Here is a 23,195-nt window from a genome sequence, read left to right on the forward strand (position 1 = left end):
TATAATGTTCGGGGTCAGCAATGAGAGGCAGACAGAAAGAGGTATCATTCTCAACGTTGGCCATTCAATTAAAAGAAAGTGATTTGGATAAAGGTCTAACTTTCCCCATCCTAACAAGAGTGTCCCTTCCTATGAAACTAAAACTAAAGCAGGATGACCGTTTGTCCAAACCTGACCCTCACACTAATACATATAAACAAAATGTGCAAGGTAATATTTTCAAAGTTCAAATCAACAGAAAAGTGCAATAATTCAAACATATAACGTCAACCAAAACACGTTTTGTATCCATGGGTTGCCTCCCTTCCGCTAGATTATTTCAAGAAAATTATTCACAATGTTCTGTGTCAAAGCCAGTCTCTTAAAGGCACTAATACTCTCCTCAAAGTGACAAAACAAATGTTCCTTCCAAGAGACGGAGTTGGAAAAAAGGAAGTCCCTCCTAGTCTCTCAAAATGGCAAAATAAAGTATATAAAGTGTTGGTTTGAATAAGGTAAAGGAAAGTCTTTACTACTTTTCAGGATGGCAAAACACATGTCCTTACCACAACAGAGATTTAAGTATGGTAAAGGGAAAGTCTTTTCTGAGTTTCTAGTTGACAGAATATTCAAAAGAAACTAGAACTTAATATGGCCAAATCTCTTTTCAATATACCAATTCAAAGTGAGTTCCCTGGAACACTCTCCTGCCATGAAACTCATCAACTGAATATTCTTGATATGCTGGTTTACTCTCTTGCCTGGAATATCCCCCCTTTGGCTCACTCAGATCCCCTTGTGTACTCTCCTGCCAGGTATACTTGTCCAAAAAGATTTCCCTACCTGAATTCTTTATCAGGCTTCTCTTCACATTCACTTTCTCCTTAAGTACCACACAACTGTGCTTCTTCACCCGCACACTTTTGTTGATTTCAACTGTTACTTGTACCATCTCATGTCAGGAGAATTGCACCACATTTGCTTTTTCCATTTAGTTCTATTAGGTTGGTATTCAAAAGTACTTTTAGTATGCATTTCAGCATATCTGCACGTCCCCGGACCCTCTTTGTTATAAGGCTGACTCACCGGCTCTTTGTGCTGCGGTTGAGAAGTGCTTTGCGAGGGGCCAGCTTCCCTTTATTTTCAGAGTCCCGTTAGGTCTCCTCATCACCTCTTCCAGCCTCTGCAGCTTTTCCGGACCCTATCTGTGTACACGGCTCCATTGCGCACCATCTGCTTTCTCTCAACCGGCACTTCTCTCCTCTGTCCCGAACGCTGCCAGCTGACTTCTAGCAAGCTTCTCTTCCTACAGTCCTTCGTAGGATTCCCTCTGCCACCGGTCATGCTTCCCGCTCTGCGCACTCTGCAACTTACCTTCTCTCTCCTTCCAGGTTCTTTCAGCTGCAGGTGATTTGGGGATTTAAACGTCCTGCACAGCTGATTAGATTTGTAACAACTAGACTTTACAGTGTTCTCAAGCTGGCATTTCCTCAACATGAACTCCTGGCTCCCTTCCCTCGTCACAGTACTTGAGGCTTTCTGTGACTTTGAGTCCAAGGACCTTTCCATGAATTTTACATCACATGGTTTAACAGTTGTAAAAACATTACAATCACCATAAACATCAGATGTTTCATATGTTTTATTTTCACCATATCTACATGAAGACTGAATGGGCTTTTGTTTAAATACTGTATTTTGCAGGGTTTTAGAATCAGATGGTTTTGAATAATGGCTGCAAGCCATCAGAAACCCTGGAATTAATAGATCCTCTCCACAATAAAGAGAAGTATGTCGCGTCTCTCCTTGTGGAGTCACCACTGTAAGGAAGGCATGGTATCAACAATAAGACAGACACAAGTGGCCACAGTTCAAGGGTATTTATTGAACTTTAAAACGGGTATGATAAACGCCTGTCTAATCCTAAATCTACAGATGGGAGCAAGCTACGACCATAAAATAATAGCAACGCAGTCCTAGTGGTGTCTTGTCAAAATAAAGGGGCCTATCCTAAAAAACCTATTTCCAGTCCTTACCTCTAAATACAAATAGTGTAGGCAATAATGTTATGAAAAGAAAGAAGTGTTCAAAATGATATTTCAAGATGTTTAGGCCGTTGGCCTTCCTTCCCCACATTTTCAGCACGGGACAAGGCGGTTCACTTGAGCGTAGCACACTCTGGCATCTTCGGCATGAGGACACAGTCGGGGCCTTCTGTGGCCAAATCTCTTTACATATCAGAGCCTCTTCATTCAGAAGACCTGATGTACAAAACAAACGAAAAGTTATTTTCCTCTAACAAGTACTCCGTTCAGGTGATTCACTCTTCACCCTGGATGCCCCTCAGCCGGGCTCAGATCCCTTTCCTTACAATTGTGGTTACTTTGGATCCCCCTCTTCTGGGCTCATATCCCTCATTCCAATGTTCATGGAATACTCTTTCTCGGGTGACTCACGGTTCACCACAGAACCCCCTAAGCCGGGCTCGGATCCCCCCTCTTACACAATTAGTCTCCCTCGCCCGGGTTTGGACAATTTCAGTTCACATTAACTATCGAAGGCTTTCGAATGTGGACGGAGTTTAGCTTGACCCGTTGCAGCACCTTTTCAATCTCACAATTTGTTTACACAATTGCCAACCAGTTGGATACCTAATAGAGACCTTCAAATGAGCACCCACGTGGTGCCAGACCACTTGGTTTACGATATCTTTCTTGGCTTGAAAAGTTCAGCCACTCCTCTGTTTTACAATTATATTTGCATTGCTCGTCACATACGCTTCACACACATTTGTCTTCAGATTTCTTCATACAATGTTGCCGCTTGCAACCTTGGTTCTAACACAGACCGGTCTGGTATCAGTCTCCCCGCCTCACCGGCTGTGCTGACTTTACTGGCGCTGCTTTATTGTAGAAGCCAAGGACATTACCACAGCGGCAACCGCTCCTCCTCACCTTAGTTATCGATGAAGGAGAGCCCCGGCTACCTGTGACACACAACACAGGTTTCTTCAGCTTTAATTGCAGGTCTTATGTTTCTTGTTTTCCAAGCCTCACGAAAGCAACGGTCTGAAAAGGTCAAGGGCACTTCCCTCCTTGCAACCCTCTCTGGTTTTAACGACTTTCTCCTCCTATTAAACTTCCATCTTAGAACTGCTGCTTCCTCGTGTGCTTTGCCTTGCTCAGAATGTGCTTTCATGCTCCGCCTTTTATCCGTGTGGGGAAGTGTGATGGAAGTCTGGTGTGTGTAATGATCAGCAATTGCCTGACCTCGCCTGAACATTGGTGTTAGTCGGTTTTCATTCACAGTGAGCTGTCAGTGAGAAAGTGTTTGTGTCGGGAAGGGGATGTGGGATGAGTTCCTAAGTATCCTACCTGGTAGGATGAGGGAATGGTGTTAAAGGGAAGGGGATTCTGCGTCTCACCATCCGGCGACTAGCGGTTGAGACACCTTCAGGTTTCTTATACTACTCTTCCCTTTTCGCCATCTCCTCCCATGTGATCCACCCTCAAAATGCCCCTCTAGGGTCAGGATCAGGTAGCAACTGCCTTCCCCTGGCCACATGGGTGGAGACGTAAGGCTGGGGATTAGTGATGACTTTGCAGGATTCATCACAATAGCCATGTGTAGCATTTAAATAGGCCTTAAAGAGCTTTAAAAATGTGTTATCTCTGATCAGTCCGTGAATACAGCAGAATAGTAATCTATTTGGCTATGTAATAATCGTAATGGTTGTAATCTCGCTGCCCAAAAGTGACATACATCACAGTATCCACCATATAATACCCAGCATGTTTTTTCTCAGATTGCTTCATTGGAGGGAGTTGCAAGTATCCTCCGTTCCTGGGACACTAAACTGACAGAAACCATGCTCAAAAAGATGGAAGGAGAACGCCAAAGGAGGATTGAGGAGGAACAGAAGATGAAGAATGCTGACACTAACCGGTAAGGGCCTGAATTCAATCTCAGAAGAGGGACTGGAGCAGTTTAGGAAGTGCGTGAGTGGCTACACTGATTTAGGGCTCTATGCCACATAGGAAATGAGAAACAACATAACAATAATATCATGTATTTGTATTGTTCTTCTTGACAGTTTCTGGGTGCTTCTAAGCGCTGTAACATTAAGTGATATTATGGCTGAATTTAATGGTTCTCAGTTTGTAGGCCCTTGAAGGTTAAAAGCACAGTGGGTCCTGACATTATTTGAACATGTGTTTTGGGGACTGGATACTGATCTTTGGGGAGCATTTAACTCGCTAATATATCTAACCAGCTAATGGAGTTTACAGTTTCTTGACCTAGGAGACCTTTTTCATTCTGTTCACTGAATTATTTCCACGCGTATTGAAAGTATCAAAACAGCCCCTCGATCAGTCATTGTTCAGTACTCTCTCTACTTTGTCTACATGGCATACATTTTAGTATGTTTCTCAATATTCACTTTCCTTAAGTTTCCTCTCTCTCCTATCACAGAATCGTCTTTCTCCTTCATGTAAATGGATCCTGCTATCATCCACTCTCCTAACAGCTCTCCCAAAATCTTGAACATTTCAGTAAGATTCCTCTATGTTGATAGGTTTCTCTACCTGAGGATATTCAATGAATCCTTCCTACTTTATTTAAGGGTAGTGTCCCTTCCTGTGGCCTCCAAATATGTTGATGCCTATTCAGTTACAGTACCGAAACCAGACACTGTTATCCCCACTCTCAATTCCCTTGCAAGATGCACAAGGACAGTCCACCAAAATCCCCAGACAATAGGACGTTCTCACAGCATGTTCATGAATGTGCTCCTGCGGTTTATATCTTGTGCAGTTCAGGGAGATCCTCAGTCCCATCCCAGGTAGGCTCATAGAGACTGCCATGCATCAGTTTGTTACTTGGGTACCAGCTTGAAAGCCTCCGTCCTCTTATGCCATTCTCCCCAAAAGTGATATCTGAAAGTGTTGACAGTGCTGGACTTCTCGGGTGAACTTCTTCAACAGTGGGAGCACCTTCCTTCTGTGGAATGTAGCCATGTCTTTTATCACCAAAAGTACTGGTACTGGAATTACTTGTTTCCTATATATAGTGGAGTATTTCTCTGTAGAACTGACTTGTTCAGGTTCATGGACCTCCCAGATGGCCCCTTCACTGCTATCACAATAGCCTATAACTTGCCTGTTGAAAGAATGTCATTCATATAGACGAGCAAATCATCTACATGTAACAATATGCACCCCTACTCAGCTTTCCTCCAGCAAAAGTCTCTTAATCACGTCTATTCTAATAACTTCTTTCATCTCATAGATTCTTCATCTTTGAACTGTATTCTTCAGCGTCAGTTCAGCATTAGACCTTGTTTCAGTTACCGGTGGGGACAGTGCAACTCAGATTGACGTTGTTGGCACCCATGACTATGGATGTGACACCATGGTTAGTATATATGAAGCAGGTTGTGCCCCATGACCTTAGTGCCTTTTTTCTGTGCTGCTTCAGGAATGCCACTATCTCTTCTGATAAATCTGCGTTATGCCTCCTCCCTCAAGGGCCTCAGACTTCAAACTATGCAGTGATTTCTGGAGGCATATGTCTGTGGCCAACCCCAACAACATGTTTCTTGTTTAAGTATTCCTGTGGCCGTGAAGTTACGTTCTGTTCCATTAGTATTGAGAGATGGTGTGAAGAAGGGGCTTTATACGTTACTCAGCATGGGTATAATTGAGAGGTCAGGTGGAGTTCAGTGGATTTCACCTTTGGTAGTTGTTAAGAAGTCATCTGGAGAGTTGAGATTGTGTGTTGATCTCCACGAGGTAAATAGATGTGTGGCTGTGGATACGCATCCCTTGCCTAACATGAATGAAATGTTAGCCATGATAGGGACTGGAAGAGTCTTTTCCAAACTGGATATGACTTTGGCTTATCACCAATATGACTTTGGCTTATCACCATTTGGAACTAGAAGAGGAGTGTAGGAAATTGACTGTGTTTATAATGCATGAGGGAACATTCCAATTTCAGAGGATGCCATTTGGGCTGGTGACGGCATCATCTGTTTTCCCAAAAAGTGACTGATAAATTGTTTAGAGGGATGAAAGGTGTGTTCTGCTTCCAGGATGATGTGTTGGTATGTGGAGAGACTGAGGTTGAACACAATAGGATTCTGGAGCAAGTGTTGAAGATATTGAAACAGTGTGGTGTGACATTGAGGGAAGGGAATATTTGGGACACAAAGTGTCAGAGGCTGCCATAAAAAGCATAAAAGATGAAATGGTGGATGCGGTAAAAAGAAAGGGTTGAAAAACTGGAATATAAAAGTGAATTGCGTTCATTTCTAGGTATGATAGAGTTTTACCAGAAATGTGTAAAAAATCTATGCAAATAAGGTGTCTGAAATGAGAAAACTGCTCAAGAAAGGAGAAGAATTCACCTGGAGTGAAAGGTGTGAAAGAGAATTCTGTGAGATTAAAGAAGAAATAGATTTGGCAGGTGCTTTGAAAAGCTTTGATATACACAGAATGAGTGTGATCACTGTTGATGCCAGTGATAATGGCATAGGGGCTGTTTTGTCGCAGATTAGGAAAGATGCTAATGAGGAGATCAATGCTCATGTCTCGAGAGCACTGAGGGGTTCTGAAAGAAATTATTCTGTCTTGGAAAAGGAGGTGTTGGCATGCCATTGGGCTGTTGAGAAATTCAAATATTTTGTGTGTGGGGTACAGAATTCATTATAAGAACTGATCTTAAGCCTCTTAAGTGTATATTTGAATGCAAAAGTTTGGATAAGGTGTCAAGGCATGTAGCCAGGATGCAGGGTCACACATTTGAAGTGCAAGTTATACCAGAAAAGGAAAATATTTTAGCAGACTGATCGAGGTTGGGTAGTCACAGGGAAGAGGGCAGTGTTGTGGACATGACGGAAATGGTCTTTCTGAACTATGAGGGAATTGTAAGCACGAAAGAGTGGTTGGAGGCGATGAATAATTAGGACATTTTTATGCATATCAAGGGATATATGGAATTGGTATGGCTGAGTAAAAATTAACTAAGTTAGGGTGAGAGGCCCTTTGGGAGTAGTGTGGTGAATTATGCGTGGTGAATGGTTTACTGTTTCGGTGGCAGCGCGCATTTGTTCCACTAATAATTAGGAAGAAATTAGTGGGTTTGGCCCAGAAGGTCATGGGGCTGTCACGGACCAAGGCGGTATTGAGAGGAGAATATTGGTGGCTTGGTTTTGATAGAGATATCGAAAGGAGATTAGCAGATTGCGTTGAGTGTAGTAAGGTAGGAAAGGGTGAAGTTGCCAAAGGACAACCAGTAGTCGGGGTTGATATTCCCAGAAAAGTTTGGGATGATTCGACAATAGACATTTTAGGACCTATGGAATTGGGAGGTGGTCAAGGAAGATTTATTCTTGTTTTTATTGATTTACTGTTTCGGTGGACAGAATAGAAAATTGGACGTGCGATTAGTGGAGAAACAATAATTGAATTTATTCAGGAGGTGTTTGCAAGAGGAGTACCTGGAAGCATTTTGACTGATAATGGAACACAGTTCACTGGAGGGCATTTTGTAGAGTATGTGACGAGGTGGTGTGGGATAAAACATAAAAGATCAGCACTGTACCATCCAGAAGGAAATGCTACTACCATGATTTCACGATTTGATCAATCTTCGAAAAAATATGCTTCAGCTAAAAAATCTATCCAAAACCAGACTAAGAACCAGCATTAGCCATGACTAACCTACAGCGAACATCCACTATTATTCATATCCTGGAATACACGCGGTTATAAACACTTATTTAACGACTTCGAAAACATCTCTGGAAAGCGTGTTTATTATATGTCTGCAGGAAAGATGGCTTTGCAACCCGCCCATTTGTGATGGTTTCACCACCTTATTAAATGCCGCAGTTAAAAATGCCAAAGGTCGTCCAAGCTCAGGCCTCATAACAATGGTGAGAATCACACAAACTTGGTCAGTTCCTGTGTCAACAAATCCTAATCCATACATGCAAGGTACCATCATGCACACAATAGAAAACACTCTTGGAGCAAAGAAGCACTTATTGATCATAAATACTTACTGGAACCTGGCAAAGATCAGTACAGACACCATTATAACTGCAATCTTAAAGCTAATTGACGATGCAATGTTAGTTTATAACAACTTGTCAGTTATTTGTTGTGGCGACCTAAACTGCACTTGGTTCCAGTTTGATCATTCCTTGAGGAGGTATCAGCGGTTGCCGATCGATGAGATCGATGAAAGAGGGCAAAGATGGCTGACTGCCATGAGCTTGCGCGACCTATCCATGTTAAATGGAGCAACAAAAGGAGACGTTCCCACCAAGCCAACATGGCATCGTGATTTAACACACAGTATTCTCGACTATATATGGATCTCCAATAATATTGAAACCAAGATAGTCGACCTACAAATAAAGAATATGAAATATAGTGATCACAGTCTCCTGCAACTTCGCTTCATGATTGACTCGAATCTACCAACGAGTCCTACTAAGGTCACTTTGGAACCAAATTCAAGCGGTAACCGACTTTGACTAAGTAGCAATCGGATTCAACGCCTTGGGATGAAGTTAATGAATAATCCAGCTACTCAAGGCCCTGAATATATCCCATTTCTGACAGAATTCACCATTCCAGGAAAAACCTCAATGCAACTCAGGCGGTCCCACAGACATACATACAGCAAGGTGCTACATGATGCCAAAAAGGTCCTGCGGAAAGACCTGAGAGTATTGAGAAAATGTTTAACAACAATGGAAGCTCATAAGGCGATAAAATCAAGACGCACAATCTATCGTAATTGGGCAAAGTCTTATGCTATTATCATCGAGCAAGATCGCGCTGAGTACATGTTACGCCTTATCGTGACTAAGAATACATGTGACATCTGGAAGATTCTGAACATGGACCCTTCTAAATATACTCCAACCTTAATGAACACCATACCAGGTGACGTATGGGACTTGCACTTTTCCTTGGTTTTTCAAAAACCTGAATCTGAGGTCTCGATAACGACCGGTACCAATGTCACTCAGTGGGACGTACAGAGGGAGCACGATGAAATCGTCCGTGCTATTAACGCCTTAAAGATCTCACGTGCAGCCGGTCCAGATTTGATTTCAAATGTGGATTTAAAAAAACATCCAAGTGAGTGGGCAGACTTTATTGGAAAACTGTTCACGAAAATCAGCCTGACCAAAAAATTGCCTGAATCATGGAAGACTGCAATAGTGGTACCAATTCATAAGCGGGGTAGTTGGGACGATCCAAACAAATATCGCCCAATTGCCCTGCTAGATACGATTGGAAAAATATTTGGGTCCAATCTGCGTATCAAACTTGCAAAATGAGCGGAAGACTCACAGATAAACAACATACGACAAACTGGATTCACAAAGGGTGTCGGAGTGGATGTAAATCTACTAATTCTGACGATTCTAAAATTGGAAACATTAAAGAATAACGGAAAGATACACTTTGCATTCATCGATATGAAACAGGCCTTTGATGGTGTGAACCGTAGTCGATTATGGGGGAAACTGTCAAAATGGCGCTGTCCGGCATCCATTCTAGAGCCAATCATCGCCCTTCACGATCACACATCAATCAACGTCCAATTAAACACCAGCGGTGAGCTATCCAACACCATCTTAACCCATAAAGGCGTCAAACAAGGATGCCCTTTAGCTGCGGAGCTATTCAAATTATTTCTGGCTGATTTACCATACGACCTTGCACAAGTTCCCTGCTTCTCACTCAAGATAAATCAAATTCCGATCAATTGCATCATCTACGCAGATGATCTGGTTCTGATGGATAGAACCCAAATTGGGCTCCAGCATCTGTTAACAGGTCTACAATCGTACATGGCTCGGAATGAATTATCAATAAACACCTCAAAAACAAAAATCGTTTCAATTGGAAACGTAAGAAGCAAAAAAGACAAAGCATTTAAGTGGAAAATCGCTGACTCCAATATTGCTTCCGTCGATTCAATAAGATACTTGGGGATACCATTTAATAATTCCATCTGCGAACAGCAATGGGTCGACGAACTAACATCAAAAATGACGAACCTAGCTCTGCAAGGTGCAAAAATTAACAGAAACTACAGAAAGTTCTCAATGGAACCTGTCCTCAAATTTTATCAACAAAAAGTGGTCCCAATGATAATCTTTGGGGCCGAGGCTGGCTGGAACATAAGAGAGCAAACTTGGCATATATTAGAAGGTCGCTTCTGGCGGAAAGTCTTGAGGCTTTCACCATCAACATCGACAACCTTACTGAGACATGAATTAGCTATAAATTCATTGTACGAGAGTGGTTTGGAACTCGATTGCCACAATGCGCAAAATAGCCTTAAAATCACTGGCACCGGCATACAAAATCTTTGCCAACGATCAGTCCACAAACAACCAAAGTTTACTTAACATATGGTTCCACAAAATAATGGCTTTTCTATTGGCAGCAGACATAACTAACAACGATCTTCTAACTCGCCCGCAGCATGCCAAAAAGAAATTTGATAACTGGGCTTGGATTATCAAGAACGAAGCAAGACAAAAGCTGAAATCAATAAAAATTGATGGGCGACGACCATAGGAAACTAAATGAACCAGCGCGCTACCTATTGAACTACCCGTCTCGTCACCATCGAGAGAAATTTCTAAGATTTCGAGTAAATACTCTAAAAACCAAAGAAATTCTTTGGCAAAGAAAAGATAAATCTCTACATGATAATCTCTGCCGCTTTTGTGGCCAGTCGATCGAAACATCTAAACATCTGCTAATTGAATGCTGTCAGACTGTCAAGCAATGTTCACTACATCTCGGAAAATTTGCCCCTATAGATGAAGATATGGAAGGCTGTTGGGCCAAAATCATTTCCGGGAACAACATAAAACTCGTATGTGCTACCACGAATTACCTTGATATGATTTTGAAAGCAGATGTTTAATTCTTTGGAGGAGCTGCGCTGGTCCTTTTCTTTTTCCTTGTTCTAGAAACAAAGGTTTGAAATTTGGTGTTCAAACTGTAGTTTTTCTATAAATAAAAAAAACAAAAAGGAAATGCTATGGTGGAGAGGATGAATAGATGAATTATGGAGGCCATCCGAATGGCTGGTGCAAGTGGCAAAGATAGGAAAGTGGGTATCCAGGAGAGGATGTATGCCTTGCGAATATCGCCACATGCAGTTACGGGCATGAGCCCATTTGTATTGATGAGAGGTCGGAAAGCAAATACCGGAGTGGGTCCTCAATGGCTCGGAAGATCGAGGGATTCAGATTCTGTTGTGGAGGAATTGAGGATGAAATTAAAAGAAAGTTTTAAAAAATTGGGTGATAAGAGAGAATAAGAGATGTGGGAAGAAGGAATTGAGAGTAGACTGTGGTGATGGGGTGAGAATAAGAAACTGTTTGGTGAAGAGAAAGGGAGATATGTTATACTCTGACCCTGTGCAGGTGGAATGTGTGTTAAAAGGGGCTGAAAGTGTAAGAGGGGGTCAGGTGTGAAATAAAAACAGGATTGCGGTGGTGAAGAGGGGATGTGGTAATTGAAGCGGAGGAGATGTGTTATGATATGTTCTAGGTTATGGTGTCATCCAGAATGTGGAACATTCATGTGCAATGTATCTTATGAATGATAGCCCAGGTTCCAGACAGCAGTTGGAGTTATGAGAGCTGTGCTGGGGGCCGTTGCCTGTACCTTAATAAAACCTTTATTAAGCTCATCTGTGCAGCATCCTACTTCAATTCATGAAGGAAACCGAAGGGACAAGAAGAAATGCTATAAGCTGTCCCGCTCCCAAAGTGACTCTTTGAAACAGCCACTAAAGAAACAGGAAGCATTCCCCACCAGCTCCTTCACTCCGGAGCAGTGCGAGGAATTCAGGCTTCAGGCGTTTGACATGTTCGCTAAGTGTCTTTGGTCTTGGTGCCAATGGCAGAGTCAGGGCCCATTGTGCTTTCTGAGGCCGGAAGAAGCACCTCTTTGGGTTGCAACTGCATGCCTGCCCGCTCAATCTTGGACCTACTTGTGGAGCCTGCTCCCGTCCAGCTCTGTCTCCACCTTCGGACATTGAATACTGGCCCTTTGGTCCTGGCCAAGGCACTGGTCTGTGCCAACACCTCGCTGACTTTGCTGTGACCTCCGACCTCCTGTCCCTATGGGTTGGAGCCAGTGTCCTCTAACGAGGTAACAGGATTTACAGAGGAATTGTACCGGCAAGGCAAGCTGCTGACTGCTTTGGCTTCAGACTTGCCGGTGCCGCAGCCTGCTGTGTCCTTCCAGAGGACTAATGTCTAGGTTGTGGAAATACTCTGTCTGCTTGCTCTTTCATAACGGATCCAGTTCGACCGTACATACATATTGGATGAAGATCCTTCTAGAGCGACACTTCTTTGTTTCATTCGGGCTGTTGCAGACCCTGTCAGGGTGGTGTGACATAAACCTGCTGCGGCTCTGGACCGGCAAATAGCTAAAAAGCATTTTCTGGCCAGTCTGATTTAGGTTTGCTGTCTACAACACCACCCCAGAAAGCCTGGTGATCTACACATCCATAGCATGATCCAAAGCAGCTACTTTCCCCTCGTTACCGCAGAAAAGGGAGACCAAGATTCTCAGCATACTAGGAGCAAGGTTTTCATGCCCAGCGGCCTGAACATTCAAGCCGTGAGTGTTTCTTGTGCACTTGCGAAGTACTCCTACACGCTACGGACAGAGGCAGCTGATAACCTTCCAATGCCGGAGAGGAAGGAGGGCTTCACCTCTCTGGTTGAGGATAGTAAAGGAGATGGTGTTCCAAATCTTAAAGTCATGACTGGATGTGGCTGGTGTGTGGCCAGTTGTATGGGCACAGCCAGGACTTTGCTCCAGGGCCATTATTGGATGATAACATAAGGATTTGCCTCTGCCATCCAGACATCCAGATCAAGCGCCTGGACATGCCCCTTGATGCCAATATGTTGTTTGGGTCATATGTGTTTAATGTCCTTCAGGACTGATCTTCAACCTGCAAGGATTACCCACACGACTCCTCAATCACACGGCATGCTTAAAGAGAAGCGGAGACGGATGGAGGGTAACACACGTCTTTATTCAATCGTGTCACTCCTGTAATCTCCACATCCGCCCAAATCCCTTGCCCTCCCTCCCTGTGCCCCAGGCAGCCCCTCACACGTGACATGGGTGCCAAATTCACAAGACCTTACAATACCCCCTTTCTTAACAAAGCGTTACTTATTCAGTTCATTTCTTCTATGAGTCTCTGGGGCCTCTCCCTCTGTGGACTCTCCATGAAAGTTAGTTGCAGATGGACATTTTCATCCTGCATGGGTGAACTAACCTGCTCTTCATTGGAATCCTCTCCATCTCCTTCTTAGAGAGCATCCCATTCCTGGGGATCAGAGTCCTCAGCTGGAGATCTGGCTATGACGACCCCGGGCATCTTCTTGTAATACAAGGAATTCCTGGTCACCTCTCTCCTTTCCCCTTCTGCGGTGACGAGAGACCCCTTCACTCGGGTGACCGTCAATGGTTCTTTGTCAAAAACAGTGGTGTGTTTGCAGGTCTGTGGCTGGGGCACTCGCACCCGCTCGCTGCTTAATGGCTTCCTGGGCACTCATGTCCCTCATCTCTAGGTCTCCCATGTATCCCTCTCCCGGGGCCATGACATGTGGAATTTGTGTGCGTATGTTCTGCCCAAACATCACTTCTGACGGTGCTTTCCCTGTAGTACTGTGAGGAGTGTTGCAATAATCACACAGTAACTGATATAGGATCTTCTCGGCAGGCTCTCCCATCAGGCGTGCGATTTGCACATTTCTCTTGATTTTGATCATAAAACGTTCGATTGTTCCATTGGCTTAAGATCATAACAGGGTGATTTGTCTGTGGGTGAAACCCATGTATTCTGCAAATTTCTTCAAAAGTCAGATTTGACTTCTCTCGCTATCCTGTATGCGGCGAACATCCTGTCCATCCTGTCCAGCGCCGGTATGTGTGGCAAGCAGAGGTGGAGAGCACCAATTGTAGCTCTGGGAATCGAGAGTACTAGTCCATTGCCACACATATATATCCTCCCCCTTCCAGGGGCCCAAAAAAGTCAGCTGCTATCTCTTCCCAGGCCTTCTCTGGAGGATCTATCATGTGCAATGCCTCAGGTCGTGTATGTGGACTGATGACTGCACACGTGGGACATTGTCGGAGAAGCATATCCATCTGCACATCCAGCTGCAGAAACCATTGTTTCTGCCATAGCATTCTCTTGGTGGACACAATCCTGCAGTGTTCTTCATGTGCAAGCTCCAAAATCTTTGTTTTTAGTGTCCTGGCAATGACTACTTTGGTTCTTTTGAGTAACAATCTTTCATCTGATCTAGCAATTTTCTCCCTGATCGCCATCAAACTACTGAGATCTTGTTGAATTTCGGGATTGGTGCACTCACCCGCCTGCTTGGCCTGCTTCCATCACCCAAACTCAATACATCTAAAGATGATTTGCATAGCCTGGTCGTTTTCCGTTTCCTGTGCGTTATGTGCCAGGTCAGCACCCTTTGGAGCGACTGCATGTATGATTTAATGTATATACTGATCAGCAACGGAGGGTGTAGGCATAGGGCTTTTGCGTGGATATCTTGATAGGAAGTCAGGGGGGGTTGCCGTCTTTCCCTGGGCGATGAATGATGCTGAAGCTAGAGTACTGCAGTCTCATGGCCCACTGCGCAATCTTGGGGGGCATATTCGCTTGGGGGTACCTATAAATGAAAAGTAGGGCTTCATGGTCAGTTACCACTGTGAAGGGTTTCCCGTACAGGAATAAATGAAAATGTTCACAGGCCCAAACTACGGCCAGTCATTTTCCAGCCTGCAAGTATGCTTGTTCGGTCCTCGACAGACTTCTACTGGCAAATGAGACAATGTGGCACATCCCACTGTCCTTCGGATCAATTTGCGTCAAAATGGCGCCCAGCCTGACAGGACTGGCGTCCACAACCAGTGGACATGTTGAAGTATGCCATGTTCTTTGCGTCCGCTATGCATTGTCGAATCGTCTTAACTGCCTGTTTACATGCGCCGTCCACTCAAACGTTGCTTGCTGTTTTGTCAAGGCTCTCAGGGGCTCACTTACGGATGCAAAATCCTGGATGTACCTGGTACAGTAGCTAGTGAATCCTAAGAAGGATCGTAGGTATGAGACATTCGCTGGTGAGTCTGCTTCGGTGAGGGCAGTCACTTTCTCTGGATCTGGAGTCATCCCCTGCGCTGAGAATATGTGTCCTAAGAAACGAAGAGTGTGCTTCCTGAATTCACATTTTTCTCTGTTTAGCGTGAGGTGAGATTCCTCAAGTGCCATGCACACTCTCTTAAGGGTGTTATGTTTTTCTTGATCGTGTCTGAACACTAAAATGTCATCACTGTAATTTAGACAGTTGGGAATATGGTTTATGACATTATGTATTTCTGCCTGGAAAGATTTTGGTGGCCGATGAGACTCCAAAGCTGAGGCGTTTGTATCTGTAGAGCCCTAAATGCGTGACAAATATAGTTATGTATCTGGACTCCTTGCTCAGTTCCAGTTGATGATATCCTTTGGTAAGGCCCAGTTTTGAAAACACAGTGGCATCATTTAGCAAGTGGACCCTGTCGGTGATCCGTGGAGCTTGATGACGCTCTCTCAGTATGGCTTCATTCGGCCGGCGCATATCTACACATATTCTAATGTCATGGGAGTCCTTTTTAGGCACTGGGACTATTGGCGACACCCACGGGGTAGGGCCTATCGCGGGCTCTGTGATGTCTGCATCCAGTAACTTGTGTAGCTCTTCCTCGACCTGCCATCGTATGTTCACTGGAATGCCCCACTAATGCTGCCACTGGCTGTATCTGTGGGTCTATGTGCAAGTTGATCTGGTGATCCTTTAATTTGCCTAGACCTTTAAACACTGTTGGTAATGGTTGCTCTATCTTGGCTGATGGATCCAAGTATCTGTGAGCCATAAGTCTGCAAAGTACATGTATGAGGCCCATGTCTATAGCGGCTTTGAAGCTTAGAAAGCACCCACTGTCAGTTGATGCCTCCAGTACATGCATGGGTATCCTTTTTGTCTGTGTCTTATACCGGCACTGATCCATGAAGTATCCTTTGCAGGGTAGTGGACTTTTTGAGCCATATAGGTAGATGTTTATCTCTGCTGGTTATAAGCGTGGAGCATGTGGGAGATTGTTGTAAACCTCTTTGCTTACGACATTTACAGAAGCTCCTGTGTCTACTAGGAATTCAGCCACCATGTCATTTACTTGGAGGAGCAGTATCAAACTTCGCTCTTTAGCCGTCAGGTTTCCCAGTGCGTAGAGGTAGCCTCTTTTCTGTGGTTATTCTTGAGTGGTTTCCCTGTTTCTCAAGTCTTCTTCTGCTGAGGCGCTGGATCTGCAATCTGTCTGTGACTGTTCAACCAGGTATCAAAAATATCTTTTGGGTCTTCTCCTGGGCCTGGATACGTCTTGTTCAACCTCCATTGCACTGTTGTTCTCTCTTGTGGCTTTCCTTCATCCCTTCTATCTGTCTGCCTTCGATAAGGAGGCTCATAGGGTTGATTCACTGTTCCCGGGGGACTCCACGCTGTCTATCCTTGCCTTGTGCTGGTCTCCCGCCATTTCCTCATGCCTGACTGTGGTACATGCAATACATGGCTTTGAAATGGTTGAGGCTGAGCATTGTTGTCCAATGGCTGGGCAGGCGCCACCATGAGGAAGCTCAAACCCACATCGATAGCAGAATGGTTCTCCGTTGCCTTTACTTGGTTGCGTTGTCTCCACTTTGTGGATGTTTTCCATTTTCCCATGAGAGACCTTGATGTCACTCAGATCCTCCACTTGAAGAGCCAGGGCCGCGTCTGATCTTGCTAGGCCTAGGATCTCTTCCAGGGACTGAGATTTCTGCAACAGCTTTTTTCTGAAGTCAGCACATTTGCACCTAGCAATGATCTGGGATCTTTGCGCTTCGTCATTCGAGTAGTTGTTGAAATCGCAGTGCTTGAGTCGAATGTGTAGGTGCATGTGAGTCCATCGACTCCCCTTTCTGTTGCTTTGTCATGTGGAGTATGTGCCGTTCATAGTCCACATTGATGTGGGGTATGAAGTCATCTGTGAGAGCTGTCTTGAGGTTGGTGTTGGTGCCCGTGGTTCCAGTCGGCAGTATGTCCACGATATCTCGCACATTGGGGCCGATAGACACGGTTAGTAGGCTATGTTTTTTGTCCTCTTCCAGAGGTCAAATGGCCTTGATGTAGACCTTGAAGTCCCTCATCCATCTTCTCCACCTGAGACCCAAACTGCTGTTTACCGATAGGTCAAAATGAGTGGGTAGCTGTGTGATTCAATTGTCCTGCAGCCTAGAGGGCAGAACTGCTGGTGATGTAACTGGTACTTTCCGCTCCTCTTCTTCTGACATGTTGGATCTGTGGCTGGCAGTGGCGGCGATGGTAATGCGCTGTAGTGTGACAGTGTTCACAGTGGCCACGACTGCTCGCTTCGTGCCTTTTATGTTGTTCTGAGTGTATTTTGTCTAGGTACACTGCCAAAAGGAAAACGCCTGCTGGGCGTTGCTTTAGTTCCCCTCCCCCCCAGCAGTATTAAGTAATAGTGCATGCTGTGTACTGATTGAGGAGTGGTTGATTGGCCTTCTATAGTTGGCCGTGATGAGAGCCGTAAAATTCTGAGAGCCGCAGAGCTTTCCGCGTGCACCTGAGATCACACGCACGAGCGATGAAAAAGAAACACACACAAGCTGCGTAGGTGGCTCGGGCCTCGCGTTCACACCGGCAGTTGGGTGCGTCACCTGCTACCTTGTCTGGATCGCCTCACCGGCTCTTCCCTTCACTGCTTTCAGTTTTTCTTTTCGGGCCGCCCCACCCGCCGAAAGCCACCAGCTGGTGCTGACCGGCGCACCTGCTCTTTACTTTACGAAAACGTCAGTGGCCAGTCTAATCCACTTCCCCTGCCGGAGCGCTACTTGCAGCACTGACTGCTTCCCACGGTTCTTTCAACACAGTGACCAGACACGCATGCGTCGACCCGCTCATTGCCACTTTAATGTCCTTCAGGACCAGTATTCAACCTGCAAGGATTACCCACACGACTCCTCAATCACACAGCATACTTAATGAGGAGCGGAGACAGATGGAGGGTAACAACAAACGTCTTTATTCAAGCATGTCCCTCCTGTAACAGACTCCTCCTCATCCTCCCAACTCCCTTCCCCTCTCCCCTCACACACATGTGACATGGCCACCAAATTCGCAAGACGTCGCAACGTTGTCCTGTTTTTGGGGGGTGCTATCCTGTATCTGAAAGAAGAGGCATTGTTGTTTTTTTCTTTTTTTTATTTGGTTGGCTGAGTATAATCAACCTTTCAAATTTTTACAAATGTTTGAAACATCTTCACACGTATTACATGCATCGTTAAAATTTACATGATTTCATATTTACATGAATATACAACATTCTTTTAAAAATCCTTTCAAGGTACATCTTGAGACATATATATTTAGCATTCTATTGCATATTTATGGTGGAGTTTGCTAAATGTCAAATTGTAATAATTTATTTTCTCAACTGCTAGACATTTCATATACAAATCATTTGATAGTTTTTCAAGGTTCTAAGTCTATTTCTTGCTATTAATATTATCATCTGGAAGCAAAGAATCGAGATAATGTACTATTGCTTTCCTAGTGGCTGACTTTGTATTGGAAAAGATGTCCGCCATATTTTGTCATTTCCAGTTGGTTTAAATATGCAGAGTTGGTTTGCAAAGAATATTTTTCGTCGAGAGGTTAAGTCTGGACAGGTGACTATAATATGTTCAAGCGTCTCTTTTTGGGAAGCATCTTTACAGAAACGACAAAAGTTAAAATTTTTCGTGATTTGCCTCCTCCTGCCAGAAATGTCTTTAGTATGCCATAATTCCAGTATTTATTTCTTATATATAGCGATGGACATTTTACCAAATAATCTGACATATGGTGGAATCTCTTATATCCAAACAAAGAAGTAGTAAAATCCTTATAGAGCAAACATTACTCCCGATTACATATGCAACTGAATTGATATAATTTCAATTTAGCTTGCATAGGATTGTCTAATAAAAGCTATAAAGAGATGTTTGCATCAGACATAGTATTTAACATCTTGTGTCACCACTTTTGCGGAAAGGAATGCAATGAGCTAGCAGATAGTGAGCTAATACACTTAAGATGCTGTTTGCTTGTAAGCCCAATAGATACTTACGAAAAAGACCACACTTTTTCCAAGCCACATGAACTGACAAAGGCAGCAAACCTACTTCAAAGCACAAGATTGGCATAGGTGTAGACATAGGTAATTTTAAAACCTTTTTCCAGAAGCGAGCTTCTAGAATGTTCCATATAGCCTGTTGCTTATTAGACGTGGTTTCCATCCCATACAGCATAATTGGAATGACTTTTTGCTCATAGAATACCATTAAATGCTTGTATGAAAATTTACTGTATTTATAAATTAGGATTTTTGCTTGCGAGATTAAAGTTTCCATTTTACAATCCAAATTACTCAGATGAGTTGAATTAGACATGGAATTTTGTACTAACATTCCCAGGTATTTGTATTTGGATACAATCTGAAGTTCCACATTTTGTAGGGTCCATTTATATTTAGTGAAACAAAATTTGCTTTTCGATTTACGTTCTAGAATCTGAGTTTTTCCTGATTTACAGTTACATTATTTGTTTCAACATATTTCGCTAAGGTGTTTATTAAATTCTAGAGCCCTGTTGGTGTCTGGGATAAGAGCACTAAATTATCCGCGTATAGTAACCAAGCTATACGCTGCTTACCAAGTTTGGGGGCATCCGAAAATGTTGAACAGAATTGAGGCCACTATACAACCTTGTTTCAGGCCTCGATTTGTACTGAAAGACAAGTTAATAGCCCTTCTGTGGTTAGTCGCACTTGCATGGAAGTGTTAGTATGCAAATGTTGAATCAAAGCTATTAAAGAAGATGGACAACCATATTGAAGTAGTTTATCATACAGTAATTTTCGATCAATGGAGTCAAATGTCATTTTGAAATCAACAAACGCCATGTAAAGTGGTTGTTTATCTTTATCTAAGACGCTCTGTGATTTCAGCATGTTTAAGGTGATCATATTTGGCGCTGTGCCCAGCCCAGTCACAGATCCTGATTGAAAAGTTGTTAAATTCACGTAATATGATACGAGCAAAAATCTTGCCGGCTGCATCTAATAAGGATATCGGGCGGTAGCTTGCTGGATTATTACAATCTCCTTTTTTATATATTGGTATGGTGATGCAGTGCTTCCATGACTTGGGAATAGTTTGTGTTTGGTTCACATTGTTAAACATGGTTAATAGGATATCAGCCCACAACTCTGGATATTGTTTCAAGGCTAGGTTCGATAGCCCATCCGGTCCAGGAGCTCTCGAACCACTGGCTTTGTGTATGATATATAATATATAATTTCTGTCAAAATTTAGATGAAAGTCGCCAATTGAGATGGTTTCAGACTCATTAGCTGTCTCATTGGGTTGAATATATATTTTTGTATAATAATCAATCCAAGTTTGTTCATTAACACAGTTCGATTGACTAGCAACCTGGTGACCAGACACAGACTGATTTATGATCGACCACATTTGCGAAGTGTTCTTGTTGCATAAGCTACACAACATACTGGCTCCGTCATTTTGATAGATTAAGAATTTCCGGCCCTGCAGCCAATGTTTATATTTAGTTTTGATGTGTGTTAGTGTGAGGGCTCTTGCTCCTAGTGGTAATTTTAAGGCTTGTCGCTTTTCCTGACGAATTTGTGTTTTCTTTATTTTAATTTCTTTACTAAAGATATGGAAAGTAGGCATCTGTTTTTCCTTCTGTAGAATAGATTTAGGGTGGAACAAATGCATAAGGTCAGGATAAATTATCTCTTTTGATTGCGAGTCAAAGCCAAATCGTTTTATTTGCAATGCATAATATTCACTAAAGTCCTGCAAAGAGGCGTCTGTCTAGAATAAAAAGAAAAATAAGTAAAGGGGCAGACCTGCACTAAAGTCCCTGATCCTTCAGGTATTGTACAGTTATCACAAAAATTGGATCTTTAGAACGGGATGACACTGGTTAGGTTTAATACATATTACATTTTATTCAATTAGTTCATCACAAGAAAAAATCATTCTAGTATCATAGAATCTCATAAAAATAAATCAATTCATACCCTCATTTGTAACCACATGCAAAATTCATTCAAACCTATGAATATAAAACACCCTAGTGTTCCCTACAATAGGTATTCAGAATACAATAGGTATTCAGCATATCATTACATCAGATATTTTCTATTATCATATTCAACAGTGACCCATTCCATAGTATCATGTGTCATTATATAACTGGTATCAAATTCAGATTTTATGATACTAGAATGAATTTTTCTTGTGATGAACTAATTGAATAAGATGTAATATGTATTAAACCTAACCAGTGTCATGCCGTTCTGTCTAGAATAGCCTGTTTCGAGCTGTATTTACGCCTAGATTGCCCTGCATATGATCACGTCGTGCTTTGTCTACTGGACATGGGGTTGACCATTTCATGAGTAACATGTTGTGGTCACTCATAACTGTAAAATTTACATGGAAATGTGTAATTTGAGTCATGAGTCTCTGCCAGGTAGGTCTAGATGCTAGATCAGAAGGAAAAGACCCATTTACTACACATAGATTTCTTGATTTAACTAGATATAGCCATGTTGCTCGACTAGTTCGAGAGTGAGCTTGTTTTTTATCAAAACAATGTAAATTGAAATTGCCTGCGAGTATCATATGATGGATTTTGGGATCTAGTGAGATAAGATCTAGAAGATTGGACATATCAAGAAATCGCTCATTAGAAATACCATCCGGGTTCCAGTACAGATTTATTATGGAAAAATATCTCATATTAGGATGTAATTTAATCATCTGTATTTATGGATTAGGAGAGGCCCAAAATTTGGATTTTATTTGAGAGCTTTGCTTAATAGCTATCAATAGTCCTGACGTGGGCCTACCACGCCTTGCCTTGTTTGCTGGAACTAAACAGAGATCATAATTATTCCATAAAGGAGTAATTGTGAGCCAAGTTCCTTGTAGCATGACTATGACTTGCATGTTTAATTCTATCGAGTTGTTTAGTAAATGTCTAAAACCTCGCGAGTTCCGGCTAACTAAGGAAAACATTTGATCTTCCTGATGACCCACCTAGTGTTGATTGCATTGTTGTTTGCAAGAACAGGTTATGTTCCTAACTGACTTGGTGTTCAAATAGTATTCAGAAGTCTAGGAGAGTAGTTTGTTAAATCTTCCATTGGGTTTTGTAATTGGGAGGATTCCTCTAAAATAACAAATCCCAAGTAATAAAGTGGCGTTTTAACTGCCCATATTGTGTTTAAAATCACTCGAGAGTTTATCCACAACCTCACAGATGTTCTATTACTGTCAGTAGTAAACTCCACTTGTTCTATATCAACTGAACCGATGTCGTCTAAAGCAGGAATTTCAGAAAAGATAGCCAAGACTGATTTCTGATTTAGAATGTATTGCATAGAAGGTAAGGGACAGAACTTTATTACGGAAGATTGTATGGCTGCACGTTTCACTTTTATACTTTGTTGCTTTTTTGTATGCAGTGGAATTGATTTTGGTTTCTCCGGACACCCTAAACCTGATGCTCTGTCTTGCAGAACTTGTGATATAGTTGTTGTAATCACTTGTTTAATTTCAGTAGCTGATAATGCATGGGGTGTAAGAGTCAACTGACTATGTCCATCTAGTGGCATGCTTGGATTTGTTTCAGCTTTGTTGATCAGAGAAGCTTGGGTTTGTATTATTTTACATGATTGCAAAATGTCTCTTTCTAGGTGATGGTTATGGTCTAAGGTACTTCCCACAGTGGGTTGTAATTTTGGCTCGCTCGCGCACTTCAAGGGAAGTAACTGCGCTGGTTGCGTGGCCAAGTAATCATCCGCTGTGCGTCGCACCTCACTCTGATGGTTGCCAGATATTTGGTTGGCATCTAAATCATGGGGTCTTTGTATTATATGGGTATTATATGCTTTCCTCATTTTAGTGTGACAAAGTTCATCAGCGGAGGTAGCAGCAGAGGCTGCTTC

At 42.9% G+C, this 23,195-nt stretch overlaps 1 protein-coding gene across 3 annotated transcripts in view; it reads left to right on the plus strand.

Moving 5' to 3' along the window:
- The window catches only part of IQANK1 (IQ motif and ankyrin repeat containing 1), a 1,215,835-nt gene that overhangs the window by 826,469 nt on the left and 366,171 nt on the right, over positions 1–23,195 (plus strand). For all 3 annotated transcript variants that reach the window (XM_069621882.1, XM_069621881.1, XM_069621883.1), the window contains one exon: positions 3,785–3,924. In XM_069621882.1, coding sequence (XP_069477983.1) covers positions 3,785–3,924 — 140 coding nt within the window. The remainder of the gene's footprint in view (positions 1–3,784; positions 3,925–23,195) is intronic.

Source organism: Ambystoma mexicanum, chromosome 5q (assembly GCF_040938575.1).
Source record: "Ambystoma mexicanum isolate Mex_15411 chromosome 5q, UKY_AmexF1_1, whole genome shotgun sequence".
Classification (NCBI taxonomy): Eukaryota; Metazoa; Chordata; class Amphibia; order Caudata; family Ambystomatidae; genus Ambystoma; species Ambystoma mexicanum.